The sequence below is a fragment of the Notolepis coatsorum genome (genome assembly GCF_963971535.1).
Source record: "Notolepis coatsorum genome assembly, chromosome: 5".
NCBI lineage: Eukaryota > Metazoa > Chordata > Actinopteri > Aulopiformes > Paralepididae > Notolepis > Notolepis coatsorum.
The window spans coordinates 140,004,511-140,029,020 of record NC_140169.1 but is presented as its reverse complement, the minus strand read 5'-3'; the positions used below and the strand labels follow the sequence as shown (position 1 = coordinate 140,029,020).

Here is a 24,510-nt window from a genome sequence, read left to right as displayed (position 1 = left end):
TACTGCACAAGGGAGGCCAAGCGGAGCCACTTGGCTGACAAATACACCCCGCTGACAGCCCCCCAAAACCATCAGAACAGGGAGGGCCGAGCCCCCCCGACCCCCCCTAATGGAGGGTAGCCCCCCTATTAGGGACGTCACGGGAGGGCGACGGACCCGACCGTGCGAAGAGGCACTCAAGCAACTCAACGCACAGGGTGAGCAGACCGTGGCTCGACCCCACGACTACACACACGCACAACCCGCATGCCACCCGGGAACGAACGGAGGAACAACCTCGTTACTGCCCCCAGAATCACGGGGTCAAGGGCAAACCCAACCCCGTGGCAAGGCCGTAGCAGCGGAGCACGAAGGAAGACCCAGACCCACCAAAAGGACTGGACTCCCTAGAATGGGGGCCCGGAGAAGTCCATGATGCCAGCATCAAGACCCCACCAGGTGGGCACGTAGTGCCCCGCCCCCCACATCGCCAGCGTATTCGGACAAAGGCCCCTCAGTTACTGCACCTGGTATTCCCAGGCGGAACCAACCAGGCCAGAACCTGCCCAGCTTCCGAGATCGGACGAGATCGGGCGTGTTCAGGTCGGTATGGCCGTAAGCCGAGCGGGCCCCGTCCCCCCAATAGCACACCGCCTGGCACACTGACCCTGCAGAATAGGCAGTCAGCATGGCCGTAAGCACACAAAAAGGTTAACCAACGGAAGCAGGCAGCGCACCGGGGAAAAACCAGGCAACAGGCTGTTAACCCTAGCCTGGAGACTGCGGACGAGACAGGCGCCAGAGGGGACAGCTGAACACAGCCGCCCCGGCGGAAGGAGCGTAAGCTGGCGGTGTTGCATGACCAAGCCTCCATTTAACAACCCCCACCCAGAGGGGTCGAGGCAGAGAAGGCTGACACGATTGGCAGACGTCATGAACGTGCAGGGGCACCCTCAAACGGTGAACCCGGGAGTTGACACTGCTCCAACACACCAGGGAATCAACCACCTCGGTGTTACCCAATGCGGTGGTTGTTCCTATAACCCCTCAAGAAAAAACTCCAAAATACACCGGCTATACCGCAGTACAAGTGTTTCAGTTTCCAAAAAGGGTTAACCCAGGCCTACGGGTCGCAAACATCACTTCGGACCGGGCCTGGCGGTACGGGAAGCACAGGGTCACCAGAGGAGGTCAAAAAACCACCCCCACAGGCCCCTCTTCGCCATGCGTGAGAGAGGAGCGAAAAATAATGGAGAACCAGCCCCTAAGCACACCGTACCTGGTATTCCCCGGCGGTCTCCCAACCAAGTACTAACCAGGACCAACCTGTGTAGCGGCCGAGATCCGACGAGATCGAGCGCGTACAGAATGGCATGGCTGTAAGCCATGACGACAGTGCTGAGTAAAAACATACCCAACCAGGGTCTCCATAGCGCTTAACCCTGTGACACCCAGACCGACCTGGCATTTTTCCCCCTGAAAAAAGCCCAAGTCCCTCAGGGTACCAGAACAGCAGATCTGCATCCCCGGCGGACAACGGGTTCAACTGATCTGGACCAGCGTGACCAGAACCAGTCCCGTGCCCTAACCACGCCGACATGCCTACTCCAGGAGAAGGGCAGATATGCGTGTTGATCTTAACATGAAAAGAAGGCGCCACCCAGACGTTCGGACGAACCGCGCCTGGTGGCCCACCCCAAGGGCGTGAGACCCCACTACATATGTTCAGATCCATCCCGTCATCATCCCCCAGACATGAACGAGAATCCGTCGACAACCCACCCAGGTCATGGGATGTGGTCGCCGGAAGAGGAAAAACCCCCATCTCAGTTGCTTTATAAAAACGCTGTTTCAACCACAAGCAACCAAGGCGTGCCAGTCAATCGCCTGTTTACAGCGAGCTAGCACTATACGTGCGTCGGGACACACCCCCATCAATGAACAGGCTATTTAGACCTGTCATTGAATCCCCAAGGCGCCCAGGGGAACGACAAGAGGGGTGTGACACTCCCTAACTCCAACACTTCTGGAATAGAAAGAAGGAAGCATCAACAGTATGTATCCCAGTCTACACAGCCGGGGTAAAAAATGTTCACATTTTTACATCCCACCACCCTCCCATAGGAAAGAGACGGGGATCCCCAGAGAGACTTCCCACGCGAGCTGTACAGATTGAAAAGAATATATTGCACCTTGAGCCATGTAAAAAAATGGTTTTAGGGCCTCCGGGGAAGAGGCACCGAACCCATACACACTCAATAAACGAATTGAATCGAATATACATACAATAGAAAAGGACCCTTCTAGAGGGTCCACTCACTTTGACAATCTGAGGAGGAAGGCTCTGTACTCTGATGGAGGCTTCCTCACATGGAAGAAGGAGTCCGAACTCACAGAAGGCCTGAGTAGGCGCTTGGTGAGGAGGAGCCCTGACCACCCCCCCTGAAAACAGATCCATCACATGGACCTGAACAGCACACGGAAGTCCTACCAACAGAGACGCGCACGGTGACGTACTCTATGGCGGGGGAATTCCTGCGGTGCACACGCCCAATATACCAGGCCGTGGGACCAGGAACTCCCTCCCCCCCCCCCCCCCCCCCCGTAACGTGCCGAACCGCCACGTGACGGGAACCTTGAAGGACAGGGGGTGTACCCCTGACCGACAGAACAATGGGGAGAGGAAAGGTTACCAGTTCACCCCTTTACGACCCCACACCCATGATACGACGTAACGACAAAAAGAGAATATGACACAGTCATAGTCAGCTCTATGAAGCGTTTCACAGCTCCACACAGCGCACGAGCTAACCTGCCATCTGATTTTTACTAAGGAAAAACACAGAATAGAGAGGGCTCTAAGAACCCCGGTCCAACATACACATGTGCTTCTGTGGCCAGTACAACCCAGTTGTAGGTCACATGACACACACAACCCATCATCACCTACAAAAAATGGCAAAAACACTCAACAGAGGAACGCCGTTTTTTTCACAATGAGAGAATACATCATTCTTGATTAGTATCGACCACAGGCCTTGCTAAGCACACATGACAGCAACCAAACCAATTTCCCTTTAGGAAATAAGTTTCTCCAGCAGATTTAGCACAACCTCAGCAATCAAGCTGAGAGTTACATCGTATCCCTACCACACAAAAGACACAATTAATGCACAACATGTCTGATAGGAGGTGATAAAGTCCCCAGGGAACCGGGGGGGGAAACACAATCCTCCTATTTTACCCTCAATACGGCCAGTTAAAACAGGAAAACCTGTTAATGTGTGAACTCACTGTTCATTGTCATTACAGTCTGAGAAAGAACATTCTTTTACTCACTCGTCACCAAGCATAGCTTCATAGGTTAGTTGCCTTAGTAGTGAGTACACGGTACACATAAACACCATGATGTTTCTCACACAACAACCAGATCAATACATCACGATCTGCACGGAGAAGCTAACTGCCAGTGACAAAAACAGCTCACACACAACCCGCAACGTAACCCAAATGCATTGCAACAACACACGTTTTGGGAAAAAACACCGTTATTCACAATACATTTAGCAAGGTAAAACCAGAAGACGTGTTATGAGGTCTGGCCAACCCCGTACCTACCCGGAACGCAGATCAGCGAAGTGCAGCCACAAGACACCGTAGAACACAGCCGTCCTGTGTTGTTCGATCCGGGCAGCGTCGCCGCTCCACCAGTCGCTACAGTCCTCTTTGTTGACGCAATCCCCGTCTAGGCTCAGGCAGGGTCGACGAACATCCCCTGTCAAGGATGACGTCGTGGTCAAGAGTGTAAAACATGTTAAAATCAAAGCACGTTCAACAGAATAGCATCAAGCTAACGGCTGCTCCAACCGTTCGGGTGCTATTGCTTCCGCTCGCGAGACGCCGATCTAACGACGCACGCGATCAGGAGCGAGCTCCCGGCGGCGCGCGAGAAGCCAAGCTACCCCGCGCCAGGCCACCGACCGGCTAACCGTAAGCTATGAACATGTAAACAATGACATAACACTCACCCAGACAGGCCGCCGTTCTGAACCCTCCTCACTTTTTAAGAGAAAAGAGAAAACAAGACGTCAACACCGCTTCACAACGGTGACATTACCACGTCCGGCGGAATCAGCACAGTACCAACTGGCCTGTATAGCTGACTTTGAACATGAATCTGCCGCTATCGCACATTACATGCACATATCCCCTCGTGAAGGAATACTCTCATTTGGATATGAAAGATGGGGTCTTAACACGGTGACAGAGAGAATCCACTCGTCCAGAACACACAGGGATCACCAGTGTCAATGGTCGCGGCCCACTAGTTAAAACTATAATGGTCGCCAGACCAAGGCCTTCTGTCGCCTAGACGGCTAAACAAAGGACCCTAGCCTGGGGCCGGTTTCCATAAACTTTGTCAAGTAGCCCCCATAGCACTAACAGACAAGTGGAGCCCGCCAGCAAACACTACTCACCCAACCTGGAACGCACCGCTCCTCACAACAGCGGCATGTCCGACAGTTCAGCTGTGGCCTGACAGGTTTCACCCCAACAAACACAGCAAGGAACTGCAGTTGAGAAGCATGCAGCGGCGTGCTCCCAATACGAAAACCGGTGGAGGGTTTGTAGAATGATCATCATCTTCTAGACACTCCAGTACGAAGACAATATCGCCGTATTTTCTCGAAAATAGTGAGAGAGAAAATAAAGATATGATGTCAACGTATCCTTGTTTCCCAAGCTGTTCCTAATCCAATTTCTTCCATCATGGTGTCAAGTGTGGGGATCTACCGAGGCACCTCTTCCTTGTGGTGAAAGCGAGAAGGAGGAGAGCAGGTGACCACACACCTGCTTATGAAGGTAAGCTGATGAGGGGTGTGGTCAGACTAATACTGGTATTAGAGGTACATTTGTGGTTTATTCAGTACGCGTGCACGTACGCGAGATAGTGCAGTAGCGATGCCAAGCTAAGCCACTAACGATACAGAACACAGGTTACATGTACGTCTTAACTATAGCCATAGGACTCGGGAACCTCTTAACAGCATGTTGGATTGCATGGTATTGTCTTCTATATAATTAAGTGTATAATAAGCAATTAAGACGCAACAATATTGTATTTTTAATGCATTAAATGCTTATATTTTGATAAAAATCATCAATGTCCCACAAAATCGACATACTGTCCTGCATTTGGATCATACGGATTTGGTCACCCTAAGTTGTGTGTAAAATCTGTGTTTATATATATAATACAATTTCTTACTGATTGGAGAAGAGAACCTGTTTTATTATTTTAGGAAATTGAAGGCAAAAATAAGTGTTCATTAATTAAATTAATTAATTAATTAATTAATTAATTAATTCTTTAAAAATAATTCGCACAGGGCCTCGCATTTCTCCCAGCCAGCTCTGTGTGTGCGTGTGTGTGTGTGTGTGTGTGTGTGTGTGTGTGTGTGTGTGTGTGTGTGTGTGTGTGTGTGTGTGTGTGTGTGTGTGTGTGTGTGTGTGTGTGTGGTGTGTGTGTGTGTGTGTGTGTGTGTGTGTGTGTGTGTGTATGTGTGTGTGTGTGTGTGTGTGTGTCGTGTGTGTGTGTCTGTGTGTGTGTGTGTGTGTGTGTCTGTCGTCTGTCTGTCTGTCTGTCTGTCTGTCTGTCTGTCTGTCTGTCTGTCTGTCTGTCTGTCTGTCTGTCTGTCTGTCTGTCTGTCTGTCTGTCTGTCTGTCTGTCTGTCTGTCTGTGAGTGTGTCTGTCTATCTGTCTGTCTGTCTGTGAGTGTGTCTGTCTTTCTCGCTCTCTCTCTTTTTCTCTGTCTCTCTCTCTCTATCTCTCTTACTGTCACTGGGTCCCAGTGTAAACACGCACACACAGCTGCAGAACCCACCAGCGGATTATCAAACAAACACACACACACACACACACACACACACACACACACACACACACACACACACACACACACACACACACACACACACACACACACACACACACGCACACACACACACACACACACACACACACACACACACACACCCACAGACACACACACACACACACACACACACACACACACACCACACACACACACACACACACACACACACACACACACACACACACACACACACACACACACACACACACACACACACACACACACACACACACACAGACAGAAGCCTGTATCAACATGATTCTGTGTTAACGGAAGATAAATATCAGAATATTTTTTAATATTCAACTTTTTGGGAAGTCGTATTCCACTCATTGGTTATATATCAGGTAATATACAACATATAGGCATAGATCACTCTAAGCAGGCCTAATGCTGATATACCATGCTTTCTCTTTGAAACCATCTCCAGTCAGTTGTTTTCCAATAGCTACTATACTGTACTGTATTCACTGCTGTCATGTGAATCAAGTTTTTTTTCTTTTCGTACTATAAGTAAAAGTATATTCTATATTGTATTATACTAAATTATGTTATAACTAGTAAAATTAATGGAAGAACAAATGTAAATGTAAGGGGGTAGGGATCTATAAGCTTAGCTTCCCTCTACTCCTTTTTTGGACATGTCTGCTAACTATATACATTGCTCTTGACTTTTTTGTTTATAATTCCTTTTTTTATGTTTTTTTTTTAATTGTTTTTAATTTTTTTTTAATTTGTTGTTGTTATGCTTGTTCTATTTGACGGAGCTAGATACCGTGATTTGTTTGAAGGAATATGAAGAATACATGTTCAAAAATAAACTTTTTCATTCATTCATTCAAGTATTTTCACCCACAGTAGTATTTATCTATTGTATTAACTTTTTACCTTTTAGGTATTGAGATGCAATATCTCTTCTTCCAGGGAGTCCTGGTCAAAACGGCAGCATAAGCAGTTTCACATAAAAAGACAATTTCACATGATAGAACACATACAATACATATACAAGCTACACAGGGGAAGGAGTAGAAGAAGAGAGACCTACAGGCCATACCAGATATATCAGAGTAGAAGAAGAGAGACATACAGGCCATACCAGATATATCAGAGTAGAAGAAGAGAGACATACAGGCCATACCAGATATATCAAGTTCAAGTTCAAGTTCAAGTTCTTTAATAGTTGTCATACAGAAGTACAGAATACTTTCATACAAAATGCTTCTTACTGTTACGCTCCAGAGACTGTGCTAGACAAGATAGTATCAAATAACATAATAACATAATATAGCATGAATTTAGAAGAAGAAAATGAGGTCACAGTGTTCGGTATAGACATATGTACAATGTTCTGAGTTACCATATAATATACAATACACAATACTATGCAGTGTACTAATGTACAGTACTATCTAGTGCAAAGCAGAAATGGGATGAGGTACAATTTTAGGTACAATTTACAGTAAGGTGTACGAGTTGTAGTGCAATCCTTCATCCATAAATATAAAGTGTGGGGAGTGGGTGCTACAGTGTGTTTGTTTAAAGTGGGTGTGTGCTATAAGTGTGTGGAGTGGGTGCTACAGTGTGTTTGTTTAAAGTGAGTGTGTGCGTGTGGATGTGTGTGCTATGTGCGTTTGGTGGTTGTTGTTGTGTAGTGTTCATTCATTGTTCGTTTAGCAGCCTGATGGCCTGGGGATAGAAGCTTCTTCTGAGTCTTTCTGTGCTCGCCTTGAGACTCCTGTATCGCTTGCCTGACCGCAGCAGTTCAAAGAGGCAGTTGTTCGGGTGACTGGAGTCTTTAATGATTCTCTTAGCCTTGCCCTTGCAACGCTTGTAGTAAATGTTCTGGAGGGTGGGGAGCCCCCCTCCAATTGTGCGTTCGGCTGAACGTGTCACTCTTTGTAGTCTGCTTTGGTCTTGTGCAGTGCTATTCCCATATCAGAGTAGAAGAAGAGAGACATACATGCCATACCAGATATATCAGAGTAGAAGAAGAGAGACATACATGCCATACCAGAGATATCATAACACAGTCATACAGGCCATACCAGAGATATCATAACACAGTCATACAGGTCATACCAGAGATATCATAACACAGACATACAGGCCACACCAGAGATATCATAACACAGTCATACAGGCCATACCAGAGATATCATAACACAGTCATACAGGCCATACCAGAGATATCAAAACACAGTCATACAGGCCACACCAGAGATATCAAAACACAGACATACAGGTCATACCAGAGATACCATAACACAGTCATACAGGCCACACCAGATATATCATAACACAGTCATACAGGCCACACCAGATATATCATAACACAGTCATACAGGCCACACCAGAGATATCAAAACACAGACATACAGGTCATACCAGAGATACCATAACACAGTCATACAGGCTACACCAGATATATCATAACACAGTCATACAGGCCACACCAGATATATCATAACACAGTCATACAGGTCATACCAGAGATATCATAACACAGTCATACATGCCATACCAGAGATATCATAACATAGTCATACAGGCCATATCAGAGATATCATAACACAGTCATACAGGCCATACCAGAGATATCATAACACAGTCATACAGGCCATACCAGAGATATCATAACACAGACATACAGGCCATACCAGAGATACCATAACACAGACATACAGGTCATACCAGAGATATAACACAGTCATACAGGTCATACCAGAGATATCATAACACAGACATACAGGCCAATACCAGAGATATTATAACACAGACATACAGGTCATACCAGAGATACCATAACACAGTCATACAGGTCATACCAGAGATATCCATAACACAGTCTACCTCAAGTCAAGGTTGCGTAAAACAGCAACATGTTTCCTTCAGGGCACTTTGTAAAAATACTTTTTAAAATGCATTCAAATTAGGGAGTTATTCTAAGCGAATGGTATTTTCGCAGCTCATTCCATACCCAATGTGCATAAAAGGAGAAAGCAGTTTTAGCAAGCTTTGTGCACACACCCTGGGGGACATTTTAAAGAATTAGATGAATAGATCTAGTGCTATAGTTGCTGTAGGGCTGCAGTGTTGGGAAAGTTCACTTTCTACATAAACTAGTTCAGTTCACAGTTCACAATTTTTAAAATGAACTAGTTCAGTTCATAGTTCATAATTCAAAATGTTTAACTAAAGTTCATGGTTTCAAAAATGAACTAATTTAGTTATTTTTAGTTATTTTTTGATTTTGATTTTTTTTATATAGATTTTTCACGTACCGTTACTTACATTACAAAAACACACATTGGGACAAGGGGGGGGGGGGGTCCTCCAGTTCATCTCTATGCCATCATCCACACCATAAGCAAGCAAAAACAAAACAAAAAGAAAAACAAGCAAAAAGGAAAGCAAACCAAGACAGGCACTGTACAGTATTGCACTTGCCTCGAGCCCATTCACATGTAGACATATATTTATTTTTTCCTATCCTAGGTCTGTCCATACAATGGGGCACTGGGCCTTTAGAAGGATCCGAGAAATTTCAGCAGGAAAATAGTCTAATAGTGGGGCCCACACCTCCTGAAAGGAAGCGTTGTTGCCTCTATGCATTGCACAGTGTCTTTCATGGGGTAGCACACCGAAGATCTCTCTATACCACATTTGTGAAAATGGAGGCTTATCCTTAATCCAGTTTATCAGAATGCATTTCCGGGCTGAAAGTAGAAGTTTATCAAATAGTTTGAATTGTAAAGGGTGTCACCCCTCCTACCATGGGGGACCCTGATACAGTACAGCTCAATACATACAATTGTTAAGGGGATGCAGACCAGAGAAAGACCTTCGTCTTGTTTACATCAGGGTCCCCCATTTTCAATTCATCATAACATATATGACTGAGCTGTAATACTGTACCCATTCTGCAATATGTTAATAAAGTGTTCAATCAATCAATCAATCACTTGGCCCCAGAACCTGGATAAACACTTAGATTCCCAAAAGTAGTGATAGACTGTAGGTACCCAGGTCTGTTTGACATTTCGAACATAAAGGAGATATTGAACGGCCCATTTTGTTAGTTATTTTTTCAATACGTTGCTGCAAGCTATTATTTGTAAAAAATATTGAACCACAGACAGCAATCGGAATACTGGCATTTCCATAACGCTTTGCCGCCGCGCATTCAGTCCACACTAGTAGCAGCTGCAGCTTTCATCTCTACAGTATATTTTCAAAAACATGAGGAACAACTTTGCTTGAATTGTCTTTATTATGAAAACTAAAACAGGACGTTTGCATATTCTCAATGTTGCTGTCGACGTCGTCGCGTCGATGTACGGACTTGCTTCTTCAAACCGGGTGGACAAAGTTTACAGACAAACGTTAGATTGTTTCCGTCTGAGTCAGTACTAACTTTAACGTTAAACTCTTTTAAATGCTCAAACGCTGACGTCTAGAGGTAGAGTTCTCTGAGCGAGTGCTGCTCTCGACCTGCTGCTGTGCAGCTCTCGGCTTCTGCTCGCAGATTCAGCGGGTCCACTGTTGTTGTGATGAGTCTGATGACGTAGCAGGGGGTGACAGGCGCGTTGTTAGATCGGTTGGTTTTCCACATAATTTTTAAGCCTGTTTACAGTGTGTTTTAACTGGGTTTTCGGCTAAAATGCATATGAAATCTGGCACATCTTTGAACGCCGTTATAAGTGCTGAGAATGAACGCACTTTTGAACTCCGTTACACAGCGCTGAGAATGAACGCGTTCTCAATTACGTTCATTTAGCGGATATAAAGTACGTTCAGTTCACGTTCGCCCAAAATACGAACGCGTTCATGAACGATCGTTCATTGAACGCGTTCAGGTAAATCACTGTAGGGCTGTCCCCGACTAAGGATTTGGATAGTCGACTATGATTGGCCAAAATTTGCCGTTAGTCGACTATTAGTAAAAAAAAATATATATATATATATATATAATATTATTATTATTCTTTTATTTAATTTTTATCATTCCATTTGGGCTGTGGGGGGTGCTTAATGTCTGAAGGAGTCGACTGAAGGCTTCTTGTCCTCTGCAAAAGCATGCAATTGGTCCACTGATGGATACATCTTGATATTTGTCTAGTCTAGTGTGTTCATTAGATGGGTGAAATCCTCTTTCAGTGCCTCTGTGCCTGTTTTCGTAGGCAGTTAGCCTCGCTAGTATGCGTGCCATTAGCGTTAGCCATGCTTCTAGGCCTCTTTTCTTTTGGAAAGAATGATAAAAAAAATTAAAAATAAAAAAATTATAATATTTGTTTCTTTTATTTTTTTTACTAAGAGGTTGGCAGTCGACTACGGCTCCTTTCCACCGATTAGTCGACTATTCGACTAATAGGGGTCAGCACTAAGTTGCTGATATAATAAGATAAAAGGCTGGATACAGAAGTAGGTATAGTTTACTTAACAACATCTTGACAATAAATAGCAACATGTGTATTGTTCTCCTTTGGTATGGAATGGACCGTAGAGGTTCATATAAAGTGCAATAGTGAGTGTGTGAGTCTGCACTTGTTTCAAAGCCTAATGCAGCGTGCTAAGCAGAGTCCAGGTTTGTACAGTAAGTAGGGATGAAGATGCATGCATGGGAATCACATCACCATAATCTAATACAGACAGAAATGAGCTTTGCACAATTTTCTTCTTGGCTTCAACTGAAAAGCTTTTTATACATTTTTTTGGAGAAAAAAAATACCCCAATTTGGGCCTACGCTTTTAGAATAGATTATCAATATGCACATTAGAAGCCAACTTTTCATCAAGCCATATACCTACAGAATGGACCACTCTTTAAATGGTAAATGGTAAATGGCTGCATTTATATAGCGCTTTTATCCAAAGCGCTTTATAATTTGTTCCTTACATTTCACCCATTCACTCACGGCGGAGGCGACCATGCAAGGTGCCAACCTGCTCATCAGAAGCAATTAGGGGTTACATGTCTTGCTCAAAGGACACTTCGACACGCTGCCCGGGAGGAGCGTGAATCGAACCGGGGACCTCTGGATTACCAGACGACTGCTCTACCTCCCGAGCGAGCCACTGTCGCCCCTCTTTAACAGTGAAAGCTGCAGCGAATAAAAAGCATCCTGTAAGAGCTCTATGGCTTGATTCAAAGAGGTTGTTGCCACCGTATGAGTGACTGGATCTATTCCATCACCTAGGTCATTTCTAATAATAGAAAATAAGATAGGGGCTGAAGTAGATCCGTGAGGGACACCTTTGTTCACTGTACGTGAGGCTGAGGTATAGTTTACTACAGAGATGCCTTTCCGATAGATAGTTCTTGCACCAATTCAGAACAATTTCACTAAGGCCTATACAGCTACTGTGAGTCTCTGTAATAGCAGTTTGTGATCTACAGAGTCGAACACGTTAGACAAATCAACAAATAAAATGGAAGCCGATACGGACCACTAGCCTATAGCTTAAAACTCCGGCGTGTCCGGCTAGGCTAGTGGTCCGTATCCACTTCCATTCCAGGGCTAGCTTGCAGCCGGATGGCTGTCTACTGAACTCACAGAGAGGAAACTGGTATCTATCTACTGGTCTGACTCTGGAGAAGACGGTAAGCGTGTTTCCCATTATGTTGGTGTGTTCCTTTAAAATAAGATCACGTCGTGTGGATTGGACGATAACCAGTCCCAGTTCAGGGCCTAACCAAGTAAAACCAACTCTGATTCAGTCCAATTGACCGCCCTCACTTGAAAGCTGAAGGCGAGCGGTCAACATCCGACCACAACGGTATCTGATCCATTTGGGAAGGGGTTAATTAAATTCCCGAGCAGTTCAAAGCAGTTTGGTTCGCTGATGGACTGGATGCAAGTGCAGTTTAATTTAGATTTGGCCATGCACTGCAATCCCTCCTCCTTTTCTGGCACGGTCTGTTCCAAAGACAATTACATCCCTCGATCATTCATGTGGCGTTGTTAGGCAAAAGACGTTGTGTTCCTCAGTAGCACGGTTGTCTAATTTTCGAGACATGATTACAGAATCACCTCACCTCCAGGGAGGCGCGGTCAACTGTCTCCAATCACCTACGCGGGGCTGCTTACCCATCACGGCCAATCACGCTGTCGGCTGGTGATCTGCGACTCTTAAAAAAGTGGGAAGGGGTTAACCGTCAGAGCCAATGATCTTCGGCACCGTTGACGTGACGGACAGGTGGCCGGCAGCGGCTTTTGGGGAGGAGGGGGCGGTGGGTTCATGTTCCCGCCGAGGCGAAGACCGACCGACCGCCTGTGACATTTAGCGAGCGACGCAACGTCCCGGGGACACGGCAACGAACTTCAGGAGACACAGAGGCGGGGCGAGACGCTTCAAAGTCACAGAGCGCCACCGAGGGGCAGGGAGGGCAGGGAGGGGAGGGAGGGGAGGGAGGAGGGGGAGGAGGGGAGAGGTTCTCCTCTTTGCAGTTTTGGGAGGAGATTCTGAGTGAAAATAACAAGTAAATCAAATAGTTGGTATATTTTCACAACTGCCGACTCACACTATTATGATGTGCCGGTCCCGGACATAATATATTTTAGTTTACGATACACATTTAAATAGCTTTACAACTTATGCCTAAACATTCACCCATTCACTCACACATTGATTCACACACCGACGGCGGAGGTAACCAACCACGCAAGGTGCCAACCCGCTCATCGGGAGCAGTTAGGGGTTAAGGGACTCTCGCTCGAGGACACTTCGACATGCTGCCCGGTTAGGAGCCGGAATCAAACCAGGAACCTTCTGATTTATCAGATAAATAAATCTCCTCTAGACTCGTGTGTGCTGCCTCACAGACAGCGGTGCGTTCCTCATATCAACTTTGATTGCACGCACGCTAATGACGCCACGTGCACGCGCGCTCCCGGTGCGTGCGCGCGCTCCCGCGCATGCGCATAAATGTTCCCTCGCTTAAGCACAGACCAGAGCCTTATAATCATGACTCTGGCACAGACTAAAGACAATGCCTAATTGCCTCTACGAATGGAATGTAACACATTTCATTCACAAGTTAGGTGTGAATGTATCTGAGAACGTATTTAACACACCTGACGACCGGCGCTATTGATATGTAAAGTAGCCCAGGTGGGTACTTATAGCGAGTGCAGTGCATTCCTGTGTGCACGCGCGTGCCGTGCACATCCGTGCATGTGCGTGCACGCGCTTCTGCTCAAATCTTTGGCTGCACCGAGTGCAGCCTCGTCCCATGAAGAACGCATCCCTGCTCACAGAGATGTAGTTTTGATAGATGATAAGAGTGAGAAGACTTTCACACCTGCCTTGTTTTGGTCGTGTTGAATTCAACTCTCTTTAGTTCAGTTTGATCGGGGAGGTGAGCACGCCAGACAAACAAACACACCCTGGCTTGAAAGAGAAGGTCCAGCTCTGCTTAACACTTTGATTGCCCAAGGTTAAATTCATGATATACCATCCCTTGCCAGCTCTATTTAACATGGAGAAGTTCCCCTTCTTTGCAGGGCTATAACTTTTTAAATTCTATTGCTAGATTGCCATTATTAGGGCCCATTCAATGTCCTATATGTATTGTTGTATTGTTAGCACTTTGGGATCCCAGCGAACAAAAAGTGCATTACAAATCCAATCTATTATTATTATTATTATTATTGTTCATGGTGTAGCAACGTTAAACTTTTTCATTCACATATTCATACTAAAATATGGTCTAAAGTATAAGTATGTTTTCATCTCTTTCTGCAGCTTTCTCCAGAACGTGATTTATAGCCCCAAATGCATTATATTGATGATCAAATACAGTTTGGTAGCGATCGGTGCCAGATGAAAAATTTCAAATGGACGTGCTTCTAGAAGTTTCTACGTATCATCTGATGATGACCGGATGGGCGGGGGATCGTTTATAATTCCGTGGGCAACGTTATACCATTCATCTAATGTGGGTCATATGTTCATCATAGCAGTTTATATCGAACACGGTAATACTACACGCTAAAACTCACCCCAGTCTCCTCGGGCCGTTGGGCGATCAGCGTGGAGTAGACAGTTTTCGATTATGGGATGTTGAAATCCCCGATCTATTTCCAGGTTGTATAATAGTATATATGTCCAAATCATGTTGTTTTTTCGAGTTATTTCCACCGATCGATGTTCACGGTGTGAAGACAGAGTCTCATTAGCGAGTGCCCGGACCACATATGGAGTGAGTCCTGCCGGTTCAAAGGTTGACATCCGGTTTCGATCTGCCGATCGGCCACCAGATGGCGCTCTTGAACCGCTAGAGGGTTGAGAGGAGATCAGCACTGTGTGTCAAGGCTCCGGAACGAAAATATGATTTCGATCACAGATTTTTGAAATATTGATATCAAAGACGAGTTACGGCGTCCTCGGCAACTTGAGCATGGCGGGGAATGACGAGTTCCGGCGTTTTCGGCAGTTAAAGTGTTAATTAATAACAATCAAATTGATACTTTTTATTTAAAATTTCATTCAATCATATACACAACAGATAACACTAAGGGCTATCAATCGATTCAAGTTGACTGCCCTATAACAACACATAACAACACACAGGACATATCAACCAACAAACAAGACCCCCCCCCCCCTCCCCTCCCACAGGACTTCCCTAAAAAGGCACCCCAGGCCGTGCATTGTGGGCATGCCCACCACAAGCGGCCAGCAAGCACAAGCCACGGGTCTCCCAGAACAACCGCATCACCAACCCTGCCAAACTCATGCCCCCTAGCCAATCATGGACACATCTCCACTAAAAAACATGTATCTGTGCCAAAAATAAGTGGTTGAAGTGAGCATGCAACAACAGGGCCAATGACAAAGTGCTAATGGTTCGATCCTGGTTAGATTCCGTTTGTTTATTGGGCTTCATGTTGGCCAATAGAAAGCTGACCACACGATCACATGGCTTTCCTTTAGAAAGTGGTGCAGTTCTCAATTCACATAACCAAATCAATGAAAAACGACAACAAAGATACCAATGATGATCACTCCTGCATTCAGTCCAATTCAGACAAACGTAGGTGAGAGGGCGCCCTCGTTCTAAGAATTTCCAAACGATTGTCTAATAATTCATTGATCTATGGGTAAACGGCTTCCCCTCCCAAAACGACACAACGCAGCTTTAACCCTTTGGTAGTGTGGTAACGAAAGGGTTAAACTGTTATTCCTCAGGTGTCTCAGGCAGGTGAGGTGAGGACAGACACCTAACTCGTATCGACTGTCAGAACCGGCACTCTAATGGAACAGGATGTTTTGTTTTGCGTGGACGGCTGACGACAAACCGGAATCATCAAACCCTCACGCTTGTATATTTACCCCTTTCGAACGCTCTCCTCGCTGGCACAAAAAAATACCGCAGAGCGCCGCAGGCGGTCTGATACTATTTTGAAAGCACATGGGAATTGTCACCGCTGCTGTCGGAGTAATGAGAACAAGTCGAGCCAGGTGGTTTGATACTATTTTGATATACATGGTAATTTTTTTTTCTACCCCTGCTGCAAATAGCTTCAGAGGGTGTTTTTTCACAGCTCAAAGTGCTTATTTCCGGTTTTCAAGAGGTGTTAAATGGAAACCATCCAGGCAGGGTTGTATAACTGTGTGCTTGCTATATGACAGTATAGCTATGGGCATGTTATTTTAATTTCTCATGGGTGTTTATAAAAAAAAAAAAGGGTTTGTTTTGTTGAATAGCCGTCAGTGAACTACGTAGACTATGAGAGCTATGTGTTGTTGGAGGATGTGTAGCGGCACGGTGGTGTAGTGGTTAAACACTGTCGCCTCACAGCAAGAAGGTCCAGGGTTCGATTCCCGCTTGGGGACCAGGTTTCCATGATGCCAGGTACCCAGGTGTGGTATCTCCCAGGCCTTTCTGTGTGGAGTTTGCATGTTCTCCCCGTGCTCGCAAGGGTTACCCCCCCCCCCCCCGATAAGATAAACCCAATGGAAAAACATGCACAACAACAAGATCGCTAACGCTGTGGCGTCCTTGACGAAGACGGACAGGAGCACTTGGATTGGTCCCCTGGCGCGGCTCACGTTGCGCCTGTCTGCTCCCGGCTGCCCTTGGGGGGGAAGGACGACGGGATGGGTTAATCGCAGAGACGAATCGCATACATGCATCGCATGCATGCCGATTAATGACCTCTGAGCAGGTCCTAATTATTATTATTATTATTATTATTATTATTATTATTATTATTATTATTATTATTATTATTATTATTATTATTATTATTATTATTATTATTATTATTATTATTATTATTATTATTATTATTATTATTATTATTATTATTATTATGTGTTGATGGTCATTTCTTAAATTAAATTCTATGGAGGTTTGTTAGGACTCTTTCACACCTACCTTGTTTGGTCGGGACTTTCCAGTTTGATCCGAACCAAATTGACAGGTGTGAAACCTCTCGCGGACCACGGTGCGGACCAAAGACCCGGTCCGTGGTCCGAGCTCAAGAGGTGGTCTCGGTCCGGACCAAAGTGGACCATGGTTCGCTGCTACGTAATGTGAACCCCTTTCTTTGAAATAGTGGAGGGACTCGATTAAACATTTTAATCGAATTAATTCGAGACTTTATAGTTAATTAATAAAAATTAATCACATTTTAATCGCATATCAATATTTGATGCAGACCAACAGATCAATGCAATTTTTAACAAAGTGCAGCAATTTTAGGAATAATATATATATATATAGCGCAAAGGACCTTTTGTAAACTCAAGCACGTTTGAGGTAAAAGTAAAACGCAGTACATTCCAGAACAGTTGACCATTGAAAAAAATGTACTCTTGATTGATCTCAATTTCTCTTATTTTTATTTCTTTTATGAACAAACCAGACTAAGAAAAAAAAGTTATTTGCGATGTATTATACTTTATACTTATAGCGCATGCATGAGTCTGGTCTCCTTTGAAAGGTAACATTCTTACACAATAAAGAAAAATCATTATGCGATTAAATGCATACATTTTTTTTTACTTTTAATTCTTTCTGTAGTTAATTAATCGAAATTAATGCGATAAAGTCCCAGCCCTACTTTGAAAGGTTCGCACTATCAGACCAATTACAGGAAGTTATCTTGTTATACTTATCTTGTTATACTAAGTTATACTTATCTTGTCTTGCACAGTCTCTGGAGCGTAACAGTAAGAAGCATTTTGTATAAAAGTATTCTGTACTTCTGTATGACAACTATTAAAGAAACTTGAAACTTGAACTTGAAACTTGAAGTTACGGCAGACGCGTCACATTGTCTTCACCTCCTTGTATAAACTAGTCTAAGTATTGGTATTGTAACTTGCTGCTGGTAGCAATGCCATACTAGTGCGGGTATAATGGCAACGAAGTGAATCTGTTGATTCAGTGTGGTGAATAGCAGGAGACTGGCCTATTACTAGATGCAAAGCTACAAAGAGAATTCCTGCCTGGGAGCGTTAAAGTCAGACGCACGCTCTTCCACAAGACAATCGGTGTCAAGTATAGGGAGACGCAGCCATGGCCGTAGCCAGATATGAGGTCACCGAGGTCCGGACCTCGGTAACTATTTGTAACTATTAAAAAAAAATATATATATATAATTTTTTTTTTATAAAAAAAATATAATTTTTTTTTTTTTTTTTTTTTTTGGTCAACAACCGGCCCACTACTAGGCTGAGACATCGGCCCATTGGTACTGACTGACACTGGGCTGGCCCAATCACATCTCTTACTAAGCACCCCCCCCGCCAGTCGTGCAGGTATATGACTGAGAGGGGGGCTGGTACATGACTGAGATGGGGCTGGTACATGACTGAGAGGGGGCTGTGGTACATGACTGAGAGGGGGCTGGTACATGACTGAGATGGGGCTGGTACATGACTGAGAGGGGGCTGTGGTACATGACTGAGAGGGGGCTGGTACATGACTGAGAGGGGCTGGTACATGACTGAGAGGGGGCTGTGGTACATGACTGAGAGGGGGCTGTGGTATATGACTGAGAGGGGGCTGTGGTACATGACTGAGATGGGGCTGGTACATGACTGAGAGGGGGCTGTGGTACATGACTGAGAGGGGGCTGGTACATGACTGAGAGGGGCTGGTACATGACTGAGAGGGGGCTGTGGTACATGACTGAGAGGGGGCTGTGGTATATGACTGAGAGGGGGCTGTGGTACATGACTGAGAGGGGGCTGGCTGGTACATGACTGAGAGGGGGCTGGTACATGACTGAGAGAGGGCTGGTACATGACTGAGAGGGGGCTGGTACATGACTGAGAGGGGGCTGGTATACATGACTGAGAGGGGGGCTGGTATACATGACTGAGAGGGGGCTGTGGTACATGACTGAGATGGGGCTATGGTACATGACTGAGATGGGGCTGTGGTACATGACTGAGAGGAGGCTGGTACATGACTGAGAGGGGGCTGGTACATGACTGAGAGGGGGCTGGTACATGACTGAGAGGGGGCTGGTACATGACTGAGAGGGGGCTGGTACATGACTGAGAGGGGGCTGGTACATGACTCAGATGGGGCTGTGGTACATGACTGAGAGGGGGCTGGTACATGACTGAGAGGGGGCTGGTACATGACTGAGAGGGGGCTGGTACATGACTCAGATGGGGCTGTGGTACATGACTGAGAGAGGGCTGGTACATGACTGAGAGGGGGCTGGTATACATGACTGAGAGGGGGGCTGGTATACATGACTGAGAGGGGGCTGTGGTACATGACTGAGATGGGGCTATGGTACATGACTGAGAGGGGGCTGTGGTACATGACTGAGAGGGGGCTGGTACATGACTGATAGGGGGCTATGGTACATGACTGAGATGGGGCTGTGGTATATGACTGAGAGGAGGCTGGTACATGACTGAGAGGGGGCTGGTACATGACTGAGAGGGGGCTGGTACATGACTGAGAGGGGGCTGGTACATGACTGAGAGGGGGCTGGTACATGACTGAGAGGGGGCTGGTACATGACTCAGATGGGGCTGTGGTACATGACTGAGAGGGGGCTGGTAGATGACAGAGGGGGCTGGTATACATGACTGAGAGAGGGCTGGTACATGACTGAGGGGCTGGCTGGTACATGACTGAGAGGGGCTGGTACATGACTGAGAGGGGGCTGGTACCATGTATTGGGCATCATTGTAGGTCAAACCATTAAAAAGTTAATTTCCACGGCAGCCATTTTGGATTTTGGTCTCTCACAAATTTTTTTCCCGCCTTTTTAAAAAATCCATTGAGAAACGAAGTGCCACAGATGACCCAACTACTAGGTCCATATCGTATCATCATAATATTATTTTTTAAATCATTAGGATAAGGGTTCCCTTGATAAAGATGCATGAAAAGGCTGTATAATATACAACACCAGTAGCTCAACTGCAAAAACTGCTTTTTTATTTGATTAGATTTATTTGGAAATTAAAAACACATCATAAAAACAAATGATCTTGACCAATTTGTATTCCTGAGGATATCACCTAAAAGCATTCATTAACAAGCATTAACACTTATTTCCAAGGTGGTCCTCGATGGAAGACATAAAAACACAGCACATTATAGCCTACTCAACTGCACATTTTTCCTCAACTGCAAAAATGTATGCCTACTTATGTATTAGCCTACAGGGAAAAACACATTCACAACAGGCAGCAAAGTTTGTTTTCAGCCAAGTATGGTAATAAGGTAACTATTAGGATATATATGGTATGGATTACTTACTCTTAATAACTTATTACTATCTGTGGTAGCTCTAGTCTCCACCTACACAAATTGTTTTTGTGCTGTCCATTGATCATGCACCTTCACGTGGTAGGCACATAGGTCAAACTCCCCAAACAAACACACCATTGATTTAATTGCCATATAAGATGAATATAAAACAAGAAGGTGATCTATTAACTGTGTAAACCTTATGCAATATTCATCATTGATATTTGAATACTTGAAATCTGTATGAACTGAGTAGTTAGTATCAAATGAAATAAGATGGAACTGCTCCATGCATTCATTGAATAAACAACTATTTTCTCATTACCAGTATGGTATTGTTTAAATTGTACAGCTTTTTGCACATCTTTGTCAGGGGATTCCAATAATTCTGGACCTGAATGTACCAGTTAATTGTAATCATCTCTCTCCTTATGTCTAGTCAAGCCAGGTTGTGGAGGAGAGAGACAGGGATGAACAGGCTATAGACTACGTTGCCCATCCTGAGCCTGCTATGATGCAGGTGTTTTTACATCACCACCCAAAACAAGATTCAGCCAAGAGCGAGTGAGTACACTGGTCCACTTGTCCATGGCACTTACTACCCAGCTTTGTAATGGGTTGGGGGGGGGGAATAGTACAGTAGGTACGCATATTTAAGGGGACCGTAAGGATGGTGTACTGGTGGGTGGTGTCCGACCGATTATAGTGGGCCGGTCTGGGCCAAAAAAATAAATGGACCTCCCTAATTTCTAAACCCTGGCTACGGCCCTGGACGCAGCCCGTGCGGGTGATGACGACATGACGTAGGTCTCCCACCTGAAGTCCTTTGGTCCTCTGGCACAACTGCAGTGTCAAAGCGAACCTTACTGGACCAAATGTAAACAATGTAGCAAAAACATGAATTTGGTTCGGACCTTGATCCAGACCTTGTGAAAGTGCCCCTTAGTATATTTTACACATGCTAGGATGCTAGGACGTTTCTTTTGATTTTAAGAACCCATATTGTTCAATGACACATTGTGGTGAATGTGTTGCATTGCCGAGTTATCAGGGGCCAAGCCTTGCCAGTCCAGTACAGTAGAATACGGGCTACACCTCCACACACATCACTCCTTGTCTCCTTGTCTTGACACTGATAAGAATGGGAACGGATGGGAGAAAGCAGCGTTGCAAGAAAGGCCCTCTGGGCTATCGTTTCCTCTCTCGTCAGATCGCTGGTACTCGAGGAGAGGAGGGAAGGAGGAGAGGGGAGAGCAGGAGGAGGAGGAGGAGGAGGAGGAGGAGGAGGAGGAGGAGGAGGAGAGGGGAGAGGAGGCTGAGAGAGCGAGACTGGGCCCCAGCCAGAGGGTGGTGTGAGTCAGTCTGTGGGTTTGGAGATTAGGGATGGAAGAATGGAAGGATGGAGAGGAGGAGAAATCCTGCCTAGTCATTCTGGCTGGGGAGGAGACTCTTTGTCGCCCCCCGGCCACAGTCACAGGAACTGCGGGTGTTGGGCGTTGCTAGTCAACTGCATGGCGGTAGGATATGAGATGATAGGGGATGGAGGTGGAGGTAATACCAGTTAACAGATACACGCACATTCACAAACATAGTGCCAGGTGCAGGAACGAGATTGGGTCGAAGCACCTATAAAGCGTGACGGCAACTTTTTTTTTTATCAGGAAAACAAGGCTGAAGCCAGTCAACTGGACATGTTCTGGTTGTGTTTGTGAGCCAGAACCATCTCGTAAAGCCCCCGGTGAAAGCTGATTGGGTGAGCCGGGCCAATTAGGGATGTTCTGTAAATAGCCTGTATCTGAAAGAGATACATATCATTAATTGGCTTGTGTCGTTTTGGTAAGAATTTCCAAAAATACCCCACTTGATATTGACAACACTTTGTTTCCATTTTTTGTTTTGGTCTGACGTGTGGGTTGGAGTCAAGTGCGGAGAAGAGAGGGGGCTGCTCTCGCCGGCCACGCCTCACATGCTCAGCCAAGAGCGGTCCGGAGAAATCCACAGTATAATCAGTCATTAAACTCCCGACTATATATTTTATATTATATTTTTTTTTTGATCCACTTTTTCTCCCATTTTTCTATATTTTTCTCCCATCCCAATTTCGTATCATCCAATTCAACCCTCCCCTGTCACGAACGCTGTTTCTTGCCTCCCACAAGCCGGCTGCAATGTGGACTAAGTCATACATAGCACGAGTCCCCTCCAGTACTTGAGGTAACAGCAGTCGCATCTTATCACCTGCGCAGCTCGATCTCTCAGTGGCGAGGAGTAACGCGTGGGAGGCTCACGCTGCCCCCGACACTTCCTGATTCTACTGCGCAGGCGCACCAACCGACCTGTAGGAGTCGCTGTCCACAACGCCCGATCCCCACCCTTCAGTTTCCCTCCCCGTAATACGGCCAATGTGTATTACTGTGGACGACCAGCTAAACTGAAAGCAAATGTGGAGCGCTGGGCTCGAACAGGCGAGCCCAGCGTCTCCAGATTTCGTGGCGAGCGCCTTGCCCACTACGCCACGTAGCCGCCCTATATTTTATATTATATTATAGATTTTTTACTATAGCTCATTTTCGTATGGGTATTATCGGCTGCAGTGTGGTGATGAAATCACTCTGGCTCAGAGTCATCCAGACCGACTCGTTTGATTTCTCGAGTAGTCGTTTTCGGCCGCGTTAAGAGAGTACTCGACGACTAAATCACTCCGGGATAAAAAAAACACCCATCCGTAACTTTAATTACACTTCATAGGTGGACCTGCCTAATGCATGAAAAAGGATGCTTTCCCAGTCTCCCCCAACTACCCCCCCCCCCCCCTCCCTCCCTCCATGCATTTTAAAACGCTCTCCATTGTTTACCCAGCCTCTAGTGCTGGTAGAGCCAGACTAGGGTTGAGGGAGCTGTCATTGCAGAGATAATGTGCTTGGCCCAGAGCCCAGACGCTGGGATGCTACCTCTTATGTGTCGTGACCACTTAAAGGCCCAATCCATGACTTCCCCCCCCCCCCTACCACATTAATATGGGGTATATTAACATACGCTCTGGAAGAGTTGGATCCGTAGATGGAAAAACTTTGTTAACCCGTTGTAAATCGGAGTATAACTCTGTTTTACCGGAGTGTTTAGGAACATTATTGACGTAAACAAACGTTTTACAGCCACAAAATACTGTGAATACAATTGAAACGTAACGTTTACCGCTATATAGTGTTAGTGTTGATGAATATAAAAAATATAGAATGGTGACACAATTAAAGCAAGCGATATTCACAATGAAATAAGACACTAAAAGATAAATGAAGAATACACAAAAGTCAGCTAAAAACAATTACAGGTACTGTAGACACACAATGGTCAGAAATAATACGCATACACTTCAGAAAGGAACCTCTGACTTCAAAGAGTGTTGGATGACATTCTAACAGTTAGAAGCATCACAGGACAATGCTGATTTCCCAAGATCAGAACCAAGATCAAAACCATCTAGTCATTAAAGAAGAACTTCAGGGACCCTAAGAACCATCCAGTGGTTGGATTGAGTCGAATAGGTTAAAATATTCCATTCCAACAGTGAAGAGATATAAAGTCGCTTGCCAATGAATAGGGATTTAAAAAGTACCAGTGTTGTGCCTTTCTGCAAGAGAACGCCAACCCGCCCTGTCATAAAGGACACAACGATGAGTATCATATCGGTCACCAGTATTTAATCTGCTAGCTGAGTCCAGAGGTTTAACAGTTGAAGCTGCAGCAGGCCTATAGATTACATCACCATAGTCCTGATAAGAAGACTGGTTCAACAATCATTTTCTACTAATCAAAGGAAAGCTGGATCTGTTTCTGTACAGGAAACCAATTTTCTGC

The 24,510-nt window shown here is 45.4% G+C and overlaps 1 protein-coding gene across 1 annotated transcript in view; it reads right to left on the bottom strand.

Annotated features, from left to right (window-relative positions):
- The window catches only part of LOC311228384 (syntaxin-binding protein 5-like), a gene marked incomplete at both ends in the record, with an annotated part of 141,553 nt that extends 124,112 nt beyond the window's left edge, over window positions 1–17,441 (bottom strand). Inside the window, 1 exon segment of the mRNA XM_084314291.1 lies at window positions 17,302–17,441. Coding sequence (XP_084170417.1) covers window positions 17,302–17,441 — 140 coding nt within the window.
- Between the last annotated feature and the right edge of the window lie 7,069 nt (window positions 17,442–24,510).